General features: G+C 32.3%; 2 protein-coding genes, 1 long non-coding RNA gene and 1 other non-coding gene across 4 annotated transcripts; 2 read left to right on the forward strand and 2 right to left on the reverse strand.

The window, feature by feature from the left end:
* Nucleotides 1-88: 88 nt before the first annotated feature.
* Nucleotides 89-160, reverse strand: TRNAT-UGU (transfer RNA threonine (anticodon UGU)). The gene has a single exon. It is a non-coding gene; the product is annotated as a tRNA-Thr (tRNA).
* Nucleotides 161-1,192: 1,032 nt separating this feature from the next.
* Nucleotides 1,193-5,288, reverse strand: LOC11430032 (protein FAR1-RELATED SEQUENCE 6). The gene is made up of 3 exons (XM_024775696.2): nt 5,151-5,288; nt 2,439-3,007; nt 1,193-1,698 (listed from the first exon to the last, which is right to left on the reverse strand). Coding segments are annotated over exons 1-3 (780 nt in total). The 5' UTR covers nt 5,152-5,288; the 3' UTR covers nt 1,193-1,488.
* A 6,644-nt stretch (nt 5,289-11,932) lies between these two features.
* LOC112419193 (uncharacterized) lies at nt 11,933-13,147 on the forward strand. Its single transcript, XR_003009342.2, has 2 exons — nt 11,933-12,671; nt 12,766-13,147. It is a non-coding gene; the product is annotated as an uncharacterized lncRNA (long non-coding RNA).
* A 3,245-nt stretch (nt 13,148-16,392) lies between these two features.
* On the forward strand, nt 16,393-19,700 carry LOC11431875 (probable fructokinase-4). The gene is made up of 4 exons (XM_003597475.4): nt 16,393-17,394; nt 18,572-18,904; nt 19,045-19,161; nt 19,350-19,700. The coding sequence occupies exons 1-4, from the start codon at nt 16,981-16,983 to the stop codon at nt 19,473-19,475; spliced, it is 990 nt and encodes a 329-aa protein (XP_003597523.1). The 5' UTR covers nt 16,393-16,980; the 3' UTR covers nt 19,476-19,700.
* Nucleotides 19,701-19,758: the final 58 nt, after the last annotated feature.

Raw genomic sequence — 19,758 nt, forward strand, 5'->3', positions numbered from 1 at the left:
TGCTGTAATGGAATAATTGAGACCCAAAATTATGCAAAAAAAAAAAAAAAAAAAAAAAAAAAACAAGATATAATACAAAAAAGAAATTTGCCCTCACGCAGGATCGAACTACGGACCTCCAGTTTACAAGACTGGCGCTCTACCACTGAGCTATAAGGGCTTATTGTTGAAAGAAATCATCCTCTTATGTATATAACGTAATATACAATGTAATAAATGACTTATAAAGTTCATTTATGAGACAATTTTGATTCTCGGTGCTTCAGGGCCAAGTAATACGGAGTTGAATTTACATTCCTTTCCTTGAGTAGATGTATAATTTTATCTTTTCGTGAAGGTGTTTTCTCTAGTAAGATAAGGAATGGACAAGATACAAGAGTGCTCTTAAGTTGTTTGATAAGAAAAACACATTGAAAGTGCATTTCCTTATTCTTATTTCAGTATCCTCTCTGCTTATCCACTTATGGACTATGGGTTTATGAGACCTACTATAGTTAAAATTGTGCTTGTAAAAGTCAAAGAAATTATCCATAATAATTGAGCAACAGTGAAGACTATACATTCTTGCCTCTCGTGTACCATTGATGATGAGATACAAGGTTGTTAGGATTTCGAAATTGGCTTCATTCCCTTTTGTATTATGCACAATTTGTGCATAATTTCAAGGTTAAAATATGGTTTTAGTCCCTGCAAATATGCCTCGTTTTGGTTTTAGTCCCTGTAAAAAGAAAATTTTGATTTTGGTCCCTGCAAAATTTTTTGTTTTTGAAAAAAAAAATTTGCAGGGACCGTTTTTAAAAACAAAATATTTTGCAGGGACTAAAACCATATTTTAGCCTAATTTCAATTACGACTTGGTAAGCTTCATACTATTTGTCTATTCAGAGTTGATGGGGGCATGCCCATACATTATTTGAACACTGAACAAACTGTTTCGTAATGCAATCTATCTAAAAATGAAGATGTTTTAAGTAACGTTAAAAAGAATAAAAGAAGTCTCAGAAGTGCAACTCATGGTGAAAGAAAAAAAAAAAAAAAACCAGTGGAACTTTTCATGTTTAGAGGCGCCGGTTTGAACTTCCAATTCTCCACTCGAGCACATAGTATGTATGATTATGAGCTTTGCCGTTAGACTCTTTAAAAAAAAACAGCCATGAATCAAATTTACAAAATGAACAATGGAATAAGAAAATTCTATCAAGGGAATGCCATGCTTGTTAAGAGTCGTCATATTGTTAGCATTAATTCACAAGAATGGACTTAAATGACCTGTACATTGACTGAGCTAGTCTCTTCTAACAACTGAAGTATCAAAGCAAATAAAGCAATCCAATGAATATTGAATTCCATTGAACTTAACAAACTGAACTACAGAACTCACTTGACACCTAAAGTAAGCTGGACTGAGTTACAAGTTCAATGGTCAGCAACTATATTATTGCACAATTTATCTACCACAATTCATCCAGTGATAAAAGAATTACAAGTCTAGATAACAGCCAATTGAAACTGACTCTCTTGTTCTTTAGCTTCCATCTCCTTCACACTCTCTACTATGTGCTGTATCTTCTTTGAGACGGCTTCATTATGCTCCTCGATGCACTCATATAACAGGTCAAGGTTCCTTTTATAGGTTTCAGCTCGCTTTTTCTCTATAGCCAACTGTTGAGTTAGTTCTCGAACTCTGTCGTGTCCACTCTGGAAATTGCATGAAAACAAATATGTAAGATGTGGGAGGGAAACTGAAAAGGGGTCCCAACGACATGTAACACGAATTGCTCAAGTTACTCGTACATAAATGTCTCAGAGAGACAAATACATTCAGATGCACCCAAAGTATCAATTTGCTGTTGCCAAAATATTTACCTCGCAAAATTACTCCAGAAACTCAAAGTATCGATTTGGGAAGAGAGAAAACAGAGTTAAAGAACTAATCCAAAACTCTAAATTAAGTGCATAGACCCCCGGGAGTAATTTTACTGATTTTTCATGTGTATGGATTGATACAGAACCTCGAAGATCAATTAAAATGGAAATCAATAAGCATAGATATAAAACATTGAAGTCTTTGGTTAGTTTCTCTTCTTGCATAAACAAGTGTAAGTTATTAACAGTATTACAAATATGATTGATGAACATCTTCATAAAAATCAGTGACGAGATCCTTTAAATTCTATTAGTTGCAGAAGTAGCTCAATGATTTTTCATTGTAAAAAATAAAAAACTAAAGCCATTTAAGGGCCTTTTGGTTTTTTATTTCCATCTCTACTTTCATTTAATCTTTTCACTTTTAATAAAATGCCACACTGTTTTACTATGTTTCATGTTTTTAAATAAAGATTTGTACACGAAAGAGTGAAAACAGAGAAAGGGGACATAAACCAAACAGACCAAAAACTTTTCTAGAACTGCAAATAACTGGGAGAACATGAACTAACCGGATATTGCTCATAAACGAAGTCCCTTCTGCCTCTTCCAGGTGTCAGAGGATGTGTGTGCTCTTTTACAAACTTTGTTATAGACCATAGACCAGAATTTAATTTCCTCACCATAATCATTGCCCTGCAACCAACCCTTGTTTCTGCCCTTTGCCTTACAATCTTTTCACGCTTGTCAGGCATTCTGAAACCTTCTTTGTTGCAAACTAGAGCCCGTCCAATAACAGATCCATCGCGCCTTGATCTCGAGAGCTTACTTACACGTATGACGAATCCAACACGTGTAGCATATGAATTATAAAATGCATGTGCTTCTGCTTCGGATACAAACTCCTGACCGATATAGGGTTCATCAATTGTTCTCATAACCGATGTTACAGGAACTGCTGAGGCGATTTGGTCCACTCCAGAAGAATCTTGAGTCATAGTATCATCTTGATCCTGCTCATCAGTTGGATCAAAAGAACTGCATTCAACTATTTCTTTGTTAGCTATGCTACTACCGACCTCTCCAATAGTAGCATTTCCTAGCGCCTCACCATTACCAGAGTCATAGATCTCAATCTCCACTGCACCAAAAAAATATTTGATATAAGATTTTCATTGCCAAGTGATACTCTACAGAACAGTGTATAAAATAGATGAAATGCTGCTTCAGTGATGATAAAAATTATGAAAGAACTGAAGAAGAAACATATCGTATTAATTCCAAAATTATCCTTTTCGGAAACCCTATGGTTTAAACTAAATACTATAATGAATCAAAGAGAGGAAACCATACAAGTCAAAGTTGCTAATACAGGAAACCCTATGAATGACACTAAATATTTGTCAAATACCCTTCACTTCAACAAATAAAATCGATTATTAATAATAATTTCCCCTTCCCTAGTTTCTTAAAAGAAAAAAAAAGACAAATAAAACCGATTACTAGTTAAGTTAGCATGCTGAATCCAAAAAGACTTTGCAAAAAATCAAAGTGAAGGAAGAATTCACATATTTCTGAAGTACAACAACAAACATGCCATAAAGATCAGTCAATTTAAAACAAATATAACAAAGCCCAAAAACCTAAATGAAAAAATAATAATTTACAATCTTTAGATAAAGCTTAATGGCATCCAGATGGTTATTTTCATATTTTTGAAAAAAACTTAATCTTAATAGATTAATAAATTTTGGATTTTGATAAAACTTAACGGCATCCAGATGGTTATTACTGAGTTATAAGGTCTCACAAATATGTTTTATTTGTAATTTCTCCCAGCTCAAACATATAAGAAAGTTGGCGCAACAACTAAAAACATTATGACTCAAAATACCTATCTATTACTAAAAGAAGCAAGCAAATTTTATTCAGCTTATTGTAAATCAAATATAAATAATGCTACACAGGCAAACGAAAAATGCTAGAGTTTTGCAAAAATTGGACCACATTTTTGAGAATGGTTATGAAACCACTAAGCCATCTGTTGTAATTTGCCTTCAAATTAGTGTTGCTGAAAACTCATAATCGTGACACGATTTTGAGTGGCGCGTCACGATTTTGGTGGCAGAATGGATGGTTTCTGCTGAAGGCAAAACATGACGAGATTGGTGCAGGCGTGACGCGATTTGTGGATAACGTTGTCGTACCTTGGGTCGTACTCATCAATCGTGACACGATTTTGGGTAGCGCGGCGCGATTTTGTCTGTCACTGTGTACTATTTAAGTGTTTCAGCTCATTTTTGAAGGAAGAGGAGAGAGAACTTCAAGAGAGGAAAACTTGGGAAATCAAAGGAGGTAACTTTAGGGTTGAGGGTCTTTGATTAGAGTTCTCTTGGGTTGGGAAACATTGTAAACACCTTGGGTGAGTGAAAATCATTGAGTGTCTTGTTCATTTGTGAGATTGGGAAAATGGGTAGAAATTAGGTTTGTTCTTTGTGAGCTTGTTTAAGCTAATTTCTTGTAACCCATTTGTATCCCTTTGTAAGAACTCATTGATAGTGGATTGGAGAGATCTATCTCTCCCCCAGATTAGGTCAAGTTGGACCTGGGTCAACAATCTTTGGTGTGTTTGTTTCTCTCTTCTCTCTTTATCTTTTGCTTGTGGTTTTGAGTTTTTCACTTTGATTACTAGATTAGATCTAGGTGTTGTTATTATTGTTGTTGCTTGAGTTCACTTTGATTTTGGTTACTACTTTCCTTTGCTCCACACATCATAGTTTGTATTGGTGTGATTTTGAGTCCGAATTCACAACACCATCAATAGTTAACAAGCAAGCCAATTGTTAAAATTCTTAAATTTGATAAGCATTTTTAACAACCTATCATATCATAGTGAACCTTTACCCACAAAATTAAACTGCAATATTATCAACAAACAATAGGGTACATCTCCAAAAGGTGCATAATGCAGTATATCTCTATATAATCCAAGCATAATTGAATTAATGGGTTTAATTAACCTATGTTAAAACCTCATTCTATGTTAGCTACTTAGCTCATTCACAAAAAAAAAAAGTCAGATTAACAAAATTAACAAAAAAAAATAAAAAAATTGAGCTACTTAGCTCATTCTATTTGAAATTCTATAGACAAATTGAAAGAAAAGAGATTCAATATAAGGCACGTAACGCAGTAATTGAAAAGAAACTAAAAACCCTAAAATTGAAAATCGAAATTGAATTGAGAACCGAAAATGAGAAAGAAAGAAAAAAAGAGAAGCTTACTGAGAAATTAGTGTGACGCGGATTGAATTGAGATGGTGAATTTGAAAAATAAATTGAATTTATTAATTTTTCGTTCTTTTTTGTGTTTGGTTCAGAGAAGATTCACTCAGAACATAGATGAAGGATTCGATCAGGTATGGAAAGATGTATGTAGCTTTCTGTGTACCGTATAACATGGGCCTGGGCCTATTTTTTCGAAAATTGCTCAATAGGCCCCCTTAAAGTTTGTTTGATAAATTGATTGATTAAAGCATTTTTTTTTCCTATGTGTTAACCCTAACCAAAATTGGATTCTTCAATACAATTCGTCATATGAAAAGTTCATTAGTTATTTGAGTTCAATCACTTGGTTGTTGATTAAATGGTGTACATGTAGAGTGAAATGTGTGTATCACTATTTGACAATCAATGAAAATTAAAGTCCTCGGCACGATCGAACATAAACTTAGCAAAACGATGTTTAAAAATTGTTTGCGATTTGTGCTCCTTTCATGTTGATACTATGTACTCCCTCCATCCTAAATTAGATGTCCTTTTGAGTTTTACACAGTAATTAAGGAAATGATTAGTAGTATTGATTTTAATCGTAAAATGTGTTTAATTTACTATAACACCCTTATTAATTAAAGTTATTACAGTAGTTAGATAATTGAAATGCAATAAATAAGGGTATGTTAGTGAAAAGGAATAATAAATGTTTATTTTCAAAATGGACAAATAATTTGAGACAAAGAAAGTAGTTAAGATGACACCTATTATAAGACGAAGGGAGTATTTAATTAACTATGAAACAATTTTCTTCAATCGTCCAATCCCAAAAAAAACTGTTTATCAAAAATCTCTAAAAAAAATTAAAAACAAAATCATTTTATTTTTAAAAATCAAAACAAAGCACCCTTTGTAAGTAAAAAAAACATGCATAGTTTTATTTATATGGGATTATCATAATATATCTTGACTTATCTTTTAAATTACATATAAACCTTGACTTAAAGGAGATAGTCTTAGAGACATTCGCTATCAGTATAAATTGTCACTTCACTAACTATAGCAACCGTCCCTTTAAATTAAGGTTTATATGTAACATGTAAAAGATCAGTCAACATATACAGAAGCAGGTAGAGTTTTACCTCTACCGGCTGACGCAAACCATCGGCTAAAGCCATTAGCATCATTAAAATGAAGACAACTCTCCTGTTTAATTTTTTGTTGTTGTTTTGATGCTTTTGTGCGGTGAATGATAGGATGATGAAGTTAGCGAGTGTAAGTTTAAATTTATAGAGTTTTTTTCCTATGGTCAGCCGGGTGCGGTTATGGTGCATAAGAAAATCCTTATGCACCCTGCATAAATTCAGAAATGGTTTTGGAGTACAACTCACAGAAACCATTTTCACAGCAAAATGGTTTTGGCATAATTTTATGCAGGGTGTAGGAAATCTTTATGCAGGGTGCTGGAAACCATTAAGTACATCTAATGGTTTTGGAGTACAACTAACAGAAACCATTTCTGGATTTATGCAGGGTGCATAAGGATTTCCTTTTGCACCATAACCGCGCCCTGGTCAGCCACCCCACCTTCCCCATGCTATCGATACATTACTTGGAATTTCCTTATGCACCATAACCGTGTCCTGGTCAGCCACCCCACCTTCCCCATGCTATCGATACATTACTTGATATCATCAATATTATTACTGTTTACACAATACATTATGTGTTTTGAAAAGGTAGTAAGAAATGAATGTCACCTTAGAGGAGGTTGGTATGAATTTGCAAAGAGTCTGTCTAATATATATAATATTTGCATATGTTAAACCAACCACAAGTGGAAACTTTTTATTGAAAAACAATAATTATTTATTAAACAATACATATTTAATGTTAAATGCATAAATTCAAATGCAAACTTACTTTTTTGCATATACAAATTTTCACACGATAGAAAAAACTCATTTGCAAAAAGCCAAAACTTCAAGTTTGATGATAAGTTGGTTTTTTCAAAATTATGCATTGTCCATACCAACTAAATTAAATTTACAAGGAGGAATTGAAAATTAACGTGGAAGTGAAAGTCTGGGTTGTATGCTGTTTTTTTTAATGATGTGGAAGTTACGAGTATGTCTTAATCTATGTAATATGAACAACTACGTGGTGTGTTAACAATTATGTTGTGTGTTTAATTGAGGATATCCTAACTTGTAAAGTTAAGTTATCACAAGTGTGAATACACTCTTTTTAAGCTTAGATGGAACAAATAATTAGAATTGTGGGTTTGGTTTGCAAAACAGTAAGTATTGGAAAAAACAACATAAGATAGAACAGTACAACACAAGGCAGAACAACACAAGATAAATTTTTTATGGCATTGAGTAATTTTTTGTTTTATATGATTTTTAGGGGACAAAATGTTATTTTGGTATTTTAGACAACTTGTCCGTGATATAAAAAGTTGTGTTGTGGTTTGATGAAGGACAAAAATATGAGTTTTTGTCTTGTCCCTTGCCTCCAGTTTGTCATGTACCTGAAACGGTTTTACAAATCAAACACTAGACAACTAGAGTTGTTATGTCATGTCCTTCATTTTTTAGCAAATCAAACACACCCTAAATATTGATATATTATAAATGTTAATTATTTTAATTAATAAATACAAATAATTTGTATTAAAATGTTAACCTCTCTAAATTCCTCCAAAAACCAACTAACATACATACCCCAAGATTCAAATATTTCGTATATCTTAACAGGTGCGTAAACATTTAAGTCATCCAACTTATCAAATTAAAAAGAAAAATCAAGTCATATCCAACGAGATACTTGACCTATTTTCTTAACAAATGAATGGTTGTTTGTCTCTATCAATCACCAAATTGAGAGCCTAACCAAACCAAAAAGAGATTATAACTCATCCAAATTCAACAACGTGCGGAAATGAAATGCAATCGACGATCCTTTTTCGTTGAGATATGTTGTGTGCCTAAAAACACAAAGAACACCATAATATTTCATCACGTTTTCCTCTTAGTTTTGGTCACTTCACTTTCAGAATCTGGGGATTGTTAATTTTTTTCCCAAAATTTGTGTGACATTGCGTTCAATGCTTTGCCTTTCCCTTTCCACTCTTTCTAACCTCTTCAGGCTTCAGCATTACATATTTATTCTTTTTTTTTTTTAAAGAGAATTTTCAAGGTACTTAGAAAAATTAGCTATTATTGGCACTTGGTAAGCCTAACTTCCTTTCTTTTTTATCATCACGTGGAACGTAACGTCTTTTAAAAAAACTATAATAACTAAATAAATTATTACACCATGTACAATGAGAAAAATATATATAAGAATAAAATATAATTATTAGGTTACTTGTGCATGCACGTTATATTTTTTATAAGGATATATAGAAAGTTTACAGTTGCCAAAATGCAAAAAAAAGTTATGCTGGTAAAGAAAATTTTCAAAAGTCAAAATCCTATCTTCTTTTTTTTTTTAATCGAAGATCATATCTTCTTAATTTCACAAGAAAGTATTACCTAATAAAAACCTTTAAAAATAATATTGAATTCTAAATTAAAAAAAATAGAAAATTAGTACATTTCTTACATGATGCTTCTTAAAAGAGCAAGAGTTTATAAATAGATAACTAGTTTTAGAGAAATGTCATTCACTTGTTGGTCAAAAATAATGACTTAATTGATCAGTTGGTCCCTTAACTTAATTCTTTATTTTAAAGTGGTCCCCCAACTAAAAAAAATGTCTCAAATTGGTCCCTTATATTTGCTTCCGTTAGCCAATCTAGTCCAATTCCGTTAATTCTAACCCCTAATGTGTAAGATGGACCATCATTGAAGGTGGTCTACGATAGACCTTATTAATCTTATTAATTTTAGCCCTTTAGTTTTTGTCTATAAATGAGAACCGTTGGATCTCGCATGCTTATCGTATCTTATAGTAAACCACCAACAACTGATTTCTTTTCCTTTTCTTCATCTTCTTCCTTTCATTTCTTCATCATCTTCAACAACATCTTCAAATACGTTCATCAATCTTCAAACAATTAAATCCAGAAATAATAAAAAATTTAAAAATTTGTTTATCATTTTCAAAACAATACAATTAAATTTTTCATCTTCTTCAAAACAACATAGTTTAATTCAATTGAATAACTCAATTCGTTAAAACAACATCAATAACTTCTCATAAAACCCAAAAAAAATGCGTTGAAGTTACTGGTCACTACTTCACTCAAAGGTACTAAATCATTCTTCCTCATTGTAGGAGGAACCTTCCAACCACTTCCCTTGGCTTCCTTCTTTGACCACATTATCCTAAACCCTTCACCTTACAATAACATTCACACCCTGTTATTTTTCATCGATTTTTTCTCTCAATTTTGGTTTTTTTTGTTCCCACAACCGAATCCTGAATCCTCGTACCCAAGGTTCTATCCTATTATTTTGTTGTGGGTTTTATGTTAAATCGCTTATTTATTCAAAAGCTTTTTTTTTTGTTTGTTATCTCTTCCTGAGTGAGAAATTTGATTTTTTAATTAAGGTTTCTATTTTTTATTCTACAATTTGATTGTCAATTCCAATTATCTAAAGCCTGAATCACTCAATATAGTTTCGAGGTATTTTTTTGCTATGGTTGTTGATGTGGGCTACTTTGATGGGATTGGTGATTCAATCCGAATTGGGCGAGATATGTGCTTTGGTTTATGACGGAACTTGCTTTGATTGGTTCTGTCATGGTTGAACTTGCTTTGTTTATGGCTGAACTTGCTTTTCAATGGAGGAAGAAATTGATGAATTGGTGTGTTTCAATTCTAGATTTTTTTAACAATTGGATCCAATTAAATTTAGATTTTTTTTTTAGGGAAATTAAATTTAGATTTTAGTGATCGGTAAAGGATTCAATCAATTTTTTTATTTTTATTGGTTTGTTTGTTCAATTTTTTTTGGGTTTATATGAACATAATGTTTAAGATGATGAAGATCAAGAGGAAGAATATTGAAGGAGAAGAAGAAAAGGAAAAAAAAAAATTAGATACAGGTGGTTCACTGTTATATACAGTGGACTTACAATCAAACGGTTAAAATCATATTAAAAATGTTAGGCTATAAAAAACTAACAAAAATGACCACTTGGGTAAACGGAGATATACTTATGGGACCAAATCGAGACACTTTATAGTTAGGGGACCAAAATGAAATCCAAAAATAAGTTAAGGACCAAATCATGTATTAAGCCAAAAATAATTATATAAAACCTTCAATTTGTTGAAGTATGATAGATATTTTTAGCAAGTGTACTAAATACTATCGAAGTAATAAAAATATCGTTCCCACAAAAACTGTGTTAATCTCAATTTAGAAATAAAGTAAATATTTAGGATGTATAAATTATTTTGTTTAGATTTTGTTTGATTGCATAAAATTAAATAACATAAAATAAAGATTGATTTAAAAAAAAAATAGATTTGGTTAGAAAATATGAAGAGAGATAAGATCAGGTCTTTCAAATCATTTATGTTCCCCTAATTGGTATACTGCACCTATTCTTATGAATGATTTTCTAGTTCCACGATAGTTAACAAAATAGTCCTAATCAATCCCTTGAGTTAGGACCCTCTTCTCAAACTACAACCCCTAATTCCTTAGGTGGTCTAATAATCTTTGAAGGTTTAAGCACGTTAACCTAATATCACTAACAAACGATTATCCATTCCTAGACTAACCCTGTTTATTAGAACAATTCAATTCTGTCTAAGTAGAAAGCTATGGTCAGTAGTCATTCATTCTCACTAAATCATGTTTATATTTGATCAGGATATAAAAAGCATTAAGAACAATTGAATTGAATAAAAACTAGATTGTCATTCACAATAAATAGAGTTTCACAACAACATGGTTCAATTAGGGTTACAAAGAATCATCTCAGACCTAATCTCTAAGAGATTTAGCTACTCATAATGGTGTTTACAAATAGCATAATCAATAGTGGAATTAAAACATACATAAATTGATAGAAGGTTGAAGAAATCGCCCTCCTAGCCGTCTTTAGGTCTCAAAATTGCACTTTGCTCTCTCCAAATCGTAACCCTTGTTTTCAGAATAGTCTTCAGCTTAAATAGGCACAGAATTTCGCCTAAAATCGTGGCACGATTCTCCTTGAATCGCAAATTACTGAATTAGGATTTCCTCAGATCGTGCCACGATTATGCCATCGTGACATGATTTCTTCAATGTCGAAGCTTGATTTTGGTTTTCTAAAATCGTGTCACGTTTTTACCAAATCGTGGCACGATTCTCTTCTTTGTATTTTCTTCAGTTTTCTTCAGTTTTCTACTCTTTTGCTGCATAAGTTGCCTTGTGAACTCCAATTTGTGATCAAAATACATATAAAAAAGACTCTAGAAATAGCGAATGACGGACTGTCATCAAAGTACGTCAATATAATTTGATGGTGGGGTTTAGTATGGAAAAGGAAAGTTGTTTCAATCCATGGGAAAGTAAATATTAGCCATTAGATAAAGTAGAGAACATAATTTTATCATAGACACTCAACACCAAATTGTTTACCCCACATCCACTCACCATTTGACGGATCTCCTTCTTCCTCTCCTTCAATCCTTGGCAGTGACAGAAAAATAGATTTTTCAAAAACCATTCCCTATATTTCAATGGCAAAACTTCCATGGGCATGGGCATGTGATTCTCTCTCAGTGACAAAAAATTACACATAAATAAATTAAAACATGATAGAAGAAATTTCAATTAGAACTTATGAAAAGTGACAAGTTTTGCGAATGGGGTTTGAAGTTTGTAATTGATCCCCACCAAGAACACGATAAAAAACTATTATGGCAAAAATTCCATTGGGTCTGTGGTTCTCTCTAACCCCCGAAAGAAATTCCTCCAATCTAAAATCCAAACCCAAATTCAATCCAAGGATTTTGTTCTTTATTTTGTGATTGGTTCTTGAAATTTTGAGTCTTTATGTTATAGTTTCATTATTTGATTTCTCTGGATCTATGACTTTTTTATTAATTGAAATTTGAAAGATGGGTTTAAGTAAGTATAAGAGGTTGTGGATCAGTTCCAATCTGTTTAATCTAGAAAGAGACTCCTCTTTCTTCCACCTTCACTATTTCAAGCTAAAATCATACTCAGAACAGAGATGTTTGGCCAAACAACACCATACATAAAATATTTCATTTGATCCTCTTCATTTTTTTCTCCACTTTTCTTGCTTGTTAGCATTTAATTTTCGTCAGTTTATAATGGTAATATTACTGGAATCGTAAGTGAGAGAAGTGGTGAAATCAAAATTGAAGATAAACTCTGTCATAGTCAAAACCAAAGATGGATGCTTTCTTGAAGGGATTTCCACACCTTTTTAGGTTGCAAGTGAAAAGATGATGATGATGGGAAGTGGTGGTTCCATGGGAGTTGTTGAGGGTGGAGCCCAATTACCATGGCACCGTGTGGGTAGAGTTACATGCAATGATTCTTCTTTTGTTTAGAGGTAACCGCTTGGAACTGCTACTCTTTCAATGCGTTGCCGCCACTGTCTTGGAATTTTTTCTCTATCATTGAAATTTTTTCCGGAATATACACAGACACGAGAAGGAGAGGAAGAAGCAAGCAAAGTTGGGACAGCTAATGGTTGGTGTGAGTGGGGCACGGAGAAGATAGTTTATGGAAAAAAATTTGGTGTCGAGTGTCTATGATAAAACTATATTCTCCACTTTATCTAATGGCCAATATTTACTTTCCCATGGTGGGAAACAACTTTCCATTCCCATACTAAAGTACGAAACAATCGTGTTTTATTTGGTACAAGTACAAAACAAACATTTAGCAATCATCTTTTAACTTCCTGTATTTTATTTCACAAGTAGTGTGTCCGAATAAAATTGTTTTTGAACTGCACTGTAGGATCTGTTTTAGACTTACATTCTTATGGTACTACCGCTCTAATATGACACTATGTTCACTCTAGTATGATGAGATTATGAAAATTCTAATATGATATTTTGACTACTCGAACTTCTAAAGGGACAACCTGAAAAGGGCAAATTATTTTGAAGGGATTAAAAAAAAGTGACTCAAACTTGCGTCATGCAAAGAGATAAAATATGTAGCTTAAAAAGAATCAAAGCTAACGTTAACACTTTGTGTATATAGTGCTAGAAACTATACCCAATGTATGTATCAATATGAAATTTTTGTGTTTTTTCCCATTTGAGTATACTCTAATATTCAATGTCGGATTTTATTGTTTTTTTTTAGTTGACACACACTAATATTCTTGATCTTCCAACGATAACTAATTATCAATAGTTTTTTTTAAAGTCTCTCTTATAGTTATATGTAGTAAACAAAAAAAACAAAAAAATACTCAAAGAGTATTCGTTAATATCAATTATCATTGCTTGTTAAAAGTCAATTGTTAATCTTTCATTTTCTTCGGAGGGTGCAGTCCTTTTCAACTTTGAAAAGGCACCTCTCCAGTCTCCACCAATCGGGACAATGAATTTCTTAAAACAATTTACTGCATGATTGCTGGTAGGTTTTAATCGTTGGATCATACTCTTATTTTTATTTTATGAAATGAATTTTGGATCATTTTTAAAGATAACAATTGACTTTAGAAAATATGAAATATGTAAGTCAAGTCATAGATAACTCAATAATTAATAGTAAGTTTTTGCTAACAAGTGCCCTAAGAACATTGTTTAAGGAACCCGAAAAAAAAGTTTATATTGAAAATATAAGTTAAACATATGTAGATGTTATAACTACACAATTTTTAATATAAAAATTACAATTTTTGAATGCTTAAACAATGTCTTAAAGACCTTTGTTGGCATTTTCCTTGATGGTATATACACATGTAAAATAAATTACGAGTTTTTGAAATAGTTAATTTTCTCACTTTACAAAATATTCACTTTTTTTATGTGTCCGGAGATCAAACCCCAAACCTTGTATATATTATGCATTATTCTTACCGACTGAGTTAAGATCACGGGGCACAATATTTGGTAAGAATAATGCATAATATTTAGAAGATTAATACCACCAACGTTTCTTTGTCCTCAAACTAAATTGGGACGGGTAACCCGATGGGTAACACGAACCCCGTGCTTATTTCAGTTGTGTTCATGTATTGTCCCTTATTTTTGTCCATGTTTATCTTACTGATCAAGTCAAACCAGTGCCCTTGCGTTTGGGACAGGATGTGTTACAAGATCTGACCGAGTTTTATACACCCCTAGGTAAAACCCATTATAGGTACAGTGACTAACTTAAATGATATTTGAACATCTATTTAGTGACAACTTTCTCTCTCATACTCACATTATTTTTTTACTTTATCTCTCTATTCCTTTGATTTCCGTGCAAATACCTACCTTTTCTCTGTAAATTATGGCTGTCAGAGAGTTGTTAACCAAATTGATTGTTCAAATAACACTTCTCTTAACATATACATTTTTTTTTAGAGGAAGCTTAACCTATGCATGTGATGAGAGTAAAATAAAAATATTTTTTTTTGTACCAGTTAACTAATGGAGGCGATAACATTATTGCATTGATTGCATTTAGTTTTTATGTTTAAATGTAATTTTGATCTCTCTATTTTTTAATTCAGGTGTCATATACTCAGTCAAAGAAGCTTATGAGTTGATCTTTAAGTTTTATTTAATATCAGATTCTCCATAGACATCTTAGAATAGTTTGGTTGCGTTAAAGTAACACTCTTTATTTAGAGATTGATAAATGACCGCCTTCAACTATTGATAATTTGATTTGTAGGGGTGTTTGTGAATATAATATCTCTTTTACACGCGGAAGGATGTGTAATAAATGAAACATCTAATCCTTTGTTTTTTGACTCTCATGTATCACGTAAGTTATAATCGGACGATTTGTCTTGATTACATTAGTTCTACTTTGTCAAACAATACTCTAGTCATGTTACTCAATTTATAAATTTGGTTCCTCTTGAGAAAAAAAGTGAAGGAGTGTCTTCACTCAATATGGATGGTTAGCTTGTGGATTATTTGGAAGCAACATAAGATAAACTTAAAGATATTCTTCTTAATTTGATGAAGCTTTTGATGTGGTCTTGGATTAAAAATAAAGTTATGGGATTCTCCTACAATTTCTATCAATTGAGTACTCAACCTCAGGTGTTTAGGTGTAACTACTCTTGGATTCTTACTGTTTCTTTTGTTGGGTTAATAGCGTCGTTATGTTCCTGCCGTTTTCAGAGGAAAGGGTCTAAATAATTGGAATTCGACAATGATGTAACTATAGTGTGACCTAGAATTATTTCATGCAATAATTAAACTCATATTCTTTCAAACAATTCATCATTTGAGCGGTGCTCATTAACCACTCGCGTTTAATCATTTCGTTAGAAATAAACTTTTTGCTTATTCAAAAAAAAAATAATTTAAAAACAAGAATGAAATAAACAAATTATAATTTCTAATTTCACTACGGTGAGTAACTTAAATAGAAATAAATTATTATTTTAAAATAAATGATGCCTGATAGATATTTATTTAAAAATAAAAATAAAATGCTATTTTATGTTATTTAGATTTCTCAAAAAAAAAAAAATGTTCTTTTAGATTCACCAATTCTCTAACAAAAAGAGAATTCTACCAAAAAAAAATTCACCAATTATTAGTAATTTTACTAAAATATATTTTAATTTCAGTCATGAAACTTATCCAACCTATTCCAAAAAGAAAACAAACTTAACAAACTTTTGCCAAAAAGAAAACAAACTTATCCAACATATTGTCTTTTGACACAAGAAACTTATGATTGAGTTTTGAAATTTATTTCAAAATCAAATCCAGTAAAATTAGACTCTATCTCCAATTTAATTTGAGTTTTACCTGCTAAATTTAAGGAAAAAAGGGATATACATATACACCACACATACTAGTATATCGTATTATTTTTTTCATTCTTTCTAAATCATGCCTAGTCAGCAAACACGCTAGTGGACAATAGAATTATATTTTTAGTTCAAATCCAAATGATAACAGTGACTTTCGGCCTAAAAAAAATAGATAAAGGTAAGTTTAAAATATTAAAACAGTCCAAATCCACTGTCCATGCCCCCAACAAAACCGACGGCAAATAACAAAATTCTCATATTTCAACTTCTTATTATATTTTCAATTTGACTCTTCAATCATAAATAAAATCTGCATCCACCTCAAACAATATTTTTTTTCTTTTGTTTTTAAAGGTTAATTTTTTTGTGACAAATAATATTATTTGATTAATTAAATTATAAGCAACAACTAAGATCTACCAATCAAACGAAACAACTATTTTTTTTAAAATTTTTTGTACCATTTTTAATATCTTTTTATCTTTATCATTTTTTAGGAATTATCTATATCAATTTTGTTTTTATAGTTTTTTTCTTCACAATTTTAAATCATAAGAACTCCTTTACCAAATCAAAAACAAAGAACATTAACACCTTTATCAAGTCATCAAAATAAGAAACTCCTTATTATCCGAAATCCAAAATACATTCCTTTAAATGATTTACTTCTTTTTCAAGAATCAAATCAATCTTATTATATTTTTCGAATTAATGGATAAATCCCTTAACTTTAGTAATTTTATTCTTATCCCCTTTTTTTATGATTTTTATGAATTTGTTTTTTTATTCTTATCCATCTCTCTACCAACTCCTTCTATAAATATTTACCACCAAACCCCATTCTTGTATCACCTCTGTCACTCCCAAAACCCAAAACACTTTTTTTTCTCTCTCAAAATTCACTCACTTTTCAATGGCTTCAAGCAATGGCATCCCAACCACAGGCACTGGTCTCATCGTCAGCTTCGGTGAGATGCTGATCGACTTTGTCCCAACAGTCTCCGGGGTCTCCCTCGCAGAAGCCCCCGGTTTCCTCAAAGCTCCCGGCGGTGCACCAGCGAACGTCGCCATCGCTGTTTCCCGATTAGGCGGTAAAGCTGCCTTTGTCGGGAAACTAGGCGATGACGAGTTCGGTCACATGCTTGCCGGGATCTTAAAGGAAAACGGTGTGGTTGCCGAAGGTATAACCTTTGACCAAGGTGCACGTACTGCTTTGGCGTTTGTTACTCTACGCGCCGATGGAGAGCGTGAGTTTATGTTTTATAGAAATCCAAGTGCTGACATGCTTCTTAAACCTGAAGAACTCAATCTCGAACTCATCAGATCTGTACGTAACATAACAACTTTATCTATCTGTTATGTTTTGTTTTTGTATAGTACTTTGTTGTTTCGATGTTATTTTTGTTTGTTGTTGTTATTTTCGTATCTGTGTCTTGTTTGTAACGACTTCAAATTCGTGTGTTGAGGTAAACGACATTGACATGTCAGCGTTTGTGTGTTCATGTGGTGGGGTCCATCATTAGATCTAGGACTAATATTACGTTATGTAGCAGAGCTACCGATACACGCTTTCAAAATTTGTCTAAATCCTATGATATGGTTTTGATTTTGTTTTGGTAGGTGGGGTTGTTGTTTGGTGTTATTGTTACTATGTGTAGAGTAAATTACGGATTCACCCTCTAATCTTTTAGGAGTCACCCTAAAGTTGATGAAGATAAAGAGGCTTTTGAATGATGTTGACCAATTTTGTCCTCATGCTAAATTAATCTTTAAACCATGTTTCTATATGGTAAATTGGTCCTCAAATTATGCAGCTTATTAGCAAATTTATTAGTAAGATTGGTTGAACTCTTGATCGAATAGTAAGACTTATTGGTCCAATGATAGAAACAAGTTTATGCACTACCTAATTGACCCTTTTACATATCTGCAAAATTTAGAGATGTTGGTCCCTATAATTTTATGGACGAATTGATAATTTACTCTTACTATAATTACTATGTAGTAATTTTTTACTCTCTCTTACACGTGCCATTTGATAGTTACCATTACGTTGCAAAAAAAAAAAAAAAAACAGGATTAGGATGACGGATCATTTTTCGATCCAGTTGATTTTCTTTAATGTTTCCTCAGAATCCAACAATAATAGCATACGACGAAAGCGTTGGTAGGTTTTATCAGGAGCAATTATATTTCATAGGTGGTGTCCAATTCTTTTTATTCTTCTAGAATTTAAATAATGCAACTTGTGGTTATTCAAACATTTATAAATATAAATTCGCATGGTGTTTCACGCCGTGTTACATCATTGACTAGGTACATTATTTGGCAGCCTATTCATGCCATGTGTAATAATCAAATTCAAATTTGCCTAGTGAACTAAAAATTTGTTAAAAAAATTCATCATTGTTAACGTTACTGCCTTGGTTGAATTGTGTGATTTACCATTCGAGTAATTATGAATGGGTTAGGTGACTAACTGAAACTTAATTTTAATTTGACAGGCTAAAGTTTTCCACTATGGATCCATAAGCTTGATTGTGGAGCCATGTAGATCAGCACACTTGAAGGCATTGGAAGTTGCCAAAGAGGCTGGCTGCCTTCTCTCCTATGATCCTAACCTTCGCCTACCCTTGTGGCCCTCGGCCGATGAAGCTCGCAAGCAAATACTGAGTATTTGGGAAAAGGCTGATCTAATTAAGGTTAGTGATAATGAGCTGGAGTTCCTCACTGGAAGTGACAAAATTGATGATGCTACTGCTTTGACATTGTGGCACCCAAATTTGAAGTTGCTCCTTGTCACTCTTGGTGAACATGGCGCAAGATACTACACCAAGGTAAAATCTATATCCCTACTCTTTATTTACCTATCACTTTTTGTACACTATTGATTGTTAAACTTTGTCTAAAAATTGTAAACCAAAGAATATATTTGTCTAGAAACACTAATGAGTTTTTTTCCTGCCTCTTTTGCCAGAATTTCCATGGACAAGTAGATGGATTCAAAGTTAACACAGTTGATACAACTGGTGCTGGTGATTCTTTTGTTGGTGCTCTATTGGCCAAGATTGTTGATGATCAGGCCATACTAGAAGTAAGTATTTAGGGCTACCAGACCCCTTAATAAACCTTCACATTAGCTACTCAAATTGAAAAACATGTTTGAATGATTTTGTATGTAATTTTTTTCTAATGTTCTCTAAATGTCTGAGAAACACACTATAATGCTCCGTTTGATTTTTTATAACTGGTGATTGATTGATTTTCACAAACTAATTGCAGGATGAATCAAGGCTAAGAGAAGTACTCAAGTTTGCAAATGCATGTGGAGCAATCACAACTACTAAAAAGGGAGCAATTCCTGCTCTTCCCAAGGAGGAGGATGTACTCAACCTGATCAAAGCATAGATTCCTGCATATTTACTTTTCTTTCCATTTTTTTTTTCCACCTTTTCATTGTTGTTGCTCTTAATCAATTTAAGAGAGAATTTGTCTCTAATTTTCTTTGTTATTTCTTTATTTTCTGAATCAGACATCAAAATTATTGCCGAGTTTGGCCAAATAATGTTTAGGGAGTTTTGATGAGTTATTGAATGAAAATTTGATTCAAGAGTATTGCTGCTTCTTAATCCATATTATATCTGTTAAATTTTGCCTGTGTCCGATTGTTTGACTGAGTGATATATTATTT

This window comes from Medicago truncatula, chromosome 2, assembly GCF_003473485.1.
Source record: "Medicago truncatula cultivar Jemalong A17 chromosome 2, MtrunA17r5.0-ANR, whole genome shotgun sequence".
NCBI classification, from domain to species: Eukaryota; Viridiplantae; Streptophyta; class Magnoliopsida; order Fabales; family Fabaceae; genus Medicago; species Medicago truncatula.

Bases quoted from the DNA above. Each gene is read 5' to 3' on its own strand.
- LOC11431875 (XM_003597475.4), top strand. From the start codon at position 16,981: ATGGCTTCAAGCAATGGCATCCCAACCACAGGCACTGGTCTCATCGTC. The intron at 17,395-18,571 runs GTACGTAACATA...TTAATTTGACAG, and splicing joins ATCTCGAACTCATCAGATCT to GCTAAAGTTTTCCACTATGG. The intron at 19,162-19,349 runs GTAAGTATTTAG...AACTAATTGCAG, and splicing joins ATGATCAGGCCATACTAGAA to GATGAATCAAGGCTAAGAGA.
- LOC11430032 (XM_024775696.2), bottom strand. The intron at 1,699-2,438 runs GTTAGTTCATGT...TGCAATTTCCAG, and splicing joins TCGTTTATGAGCAATATCCG to AGTGGACACGACAGAGTTCG.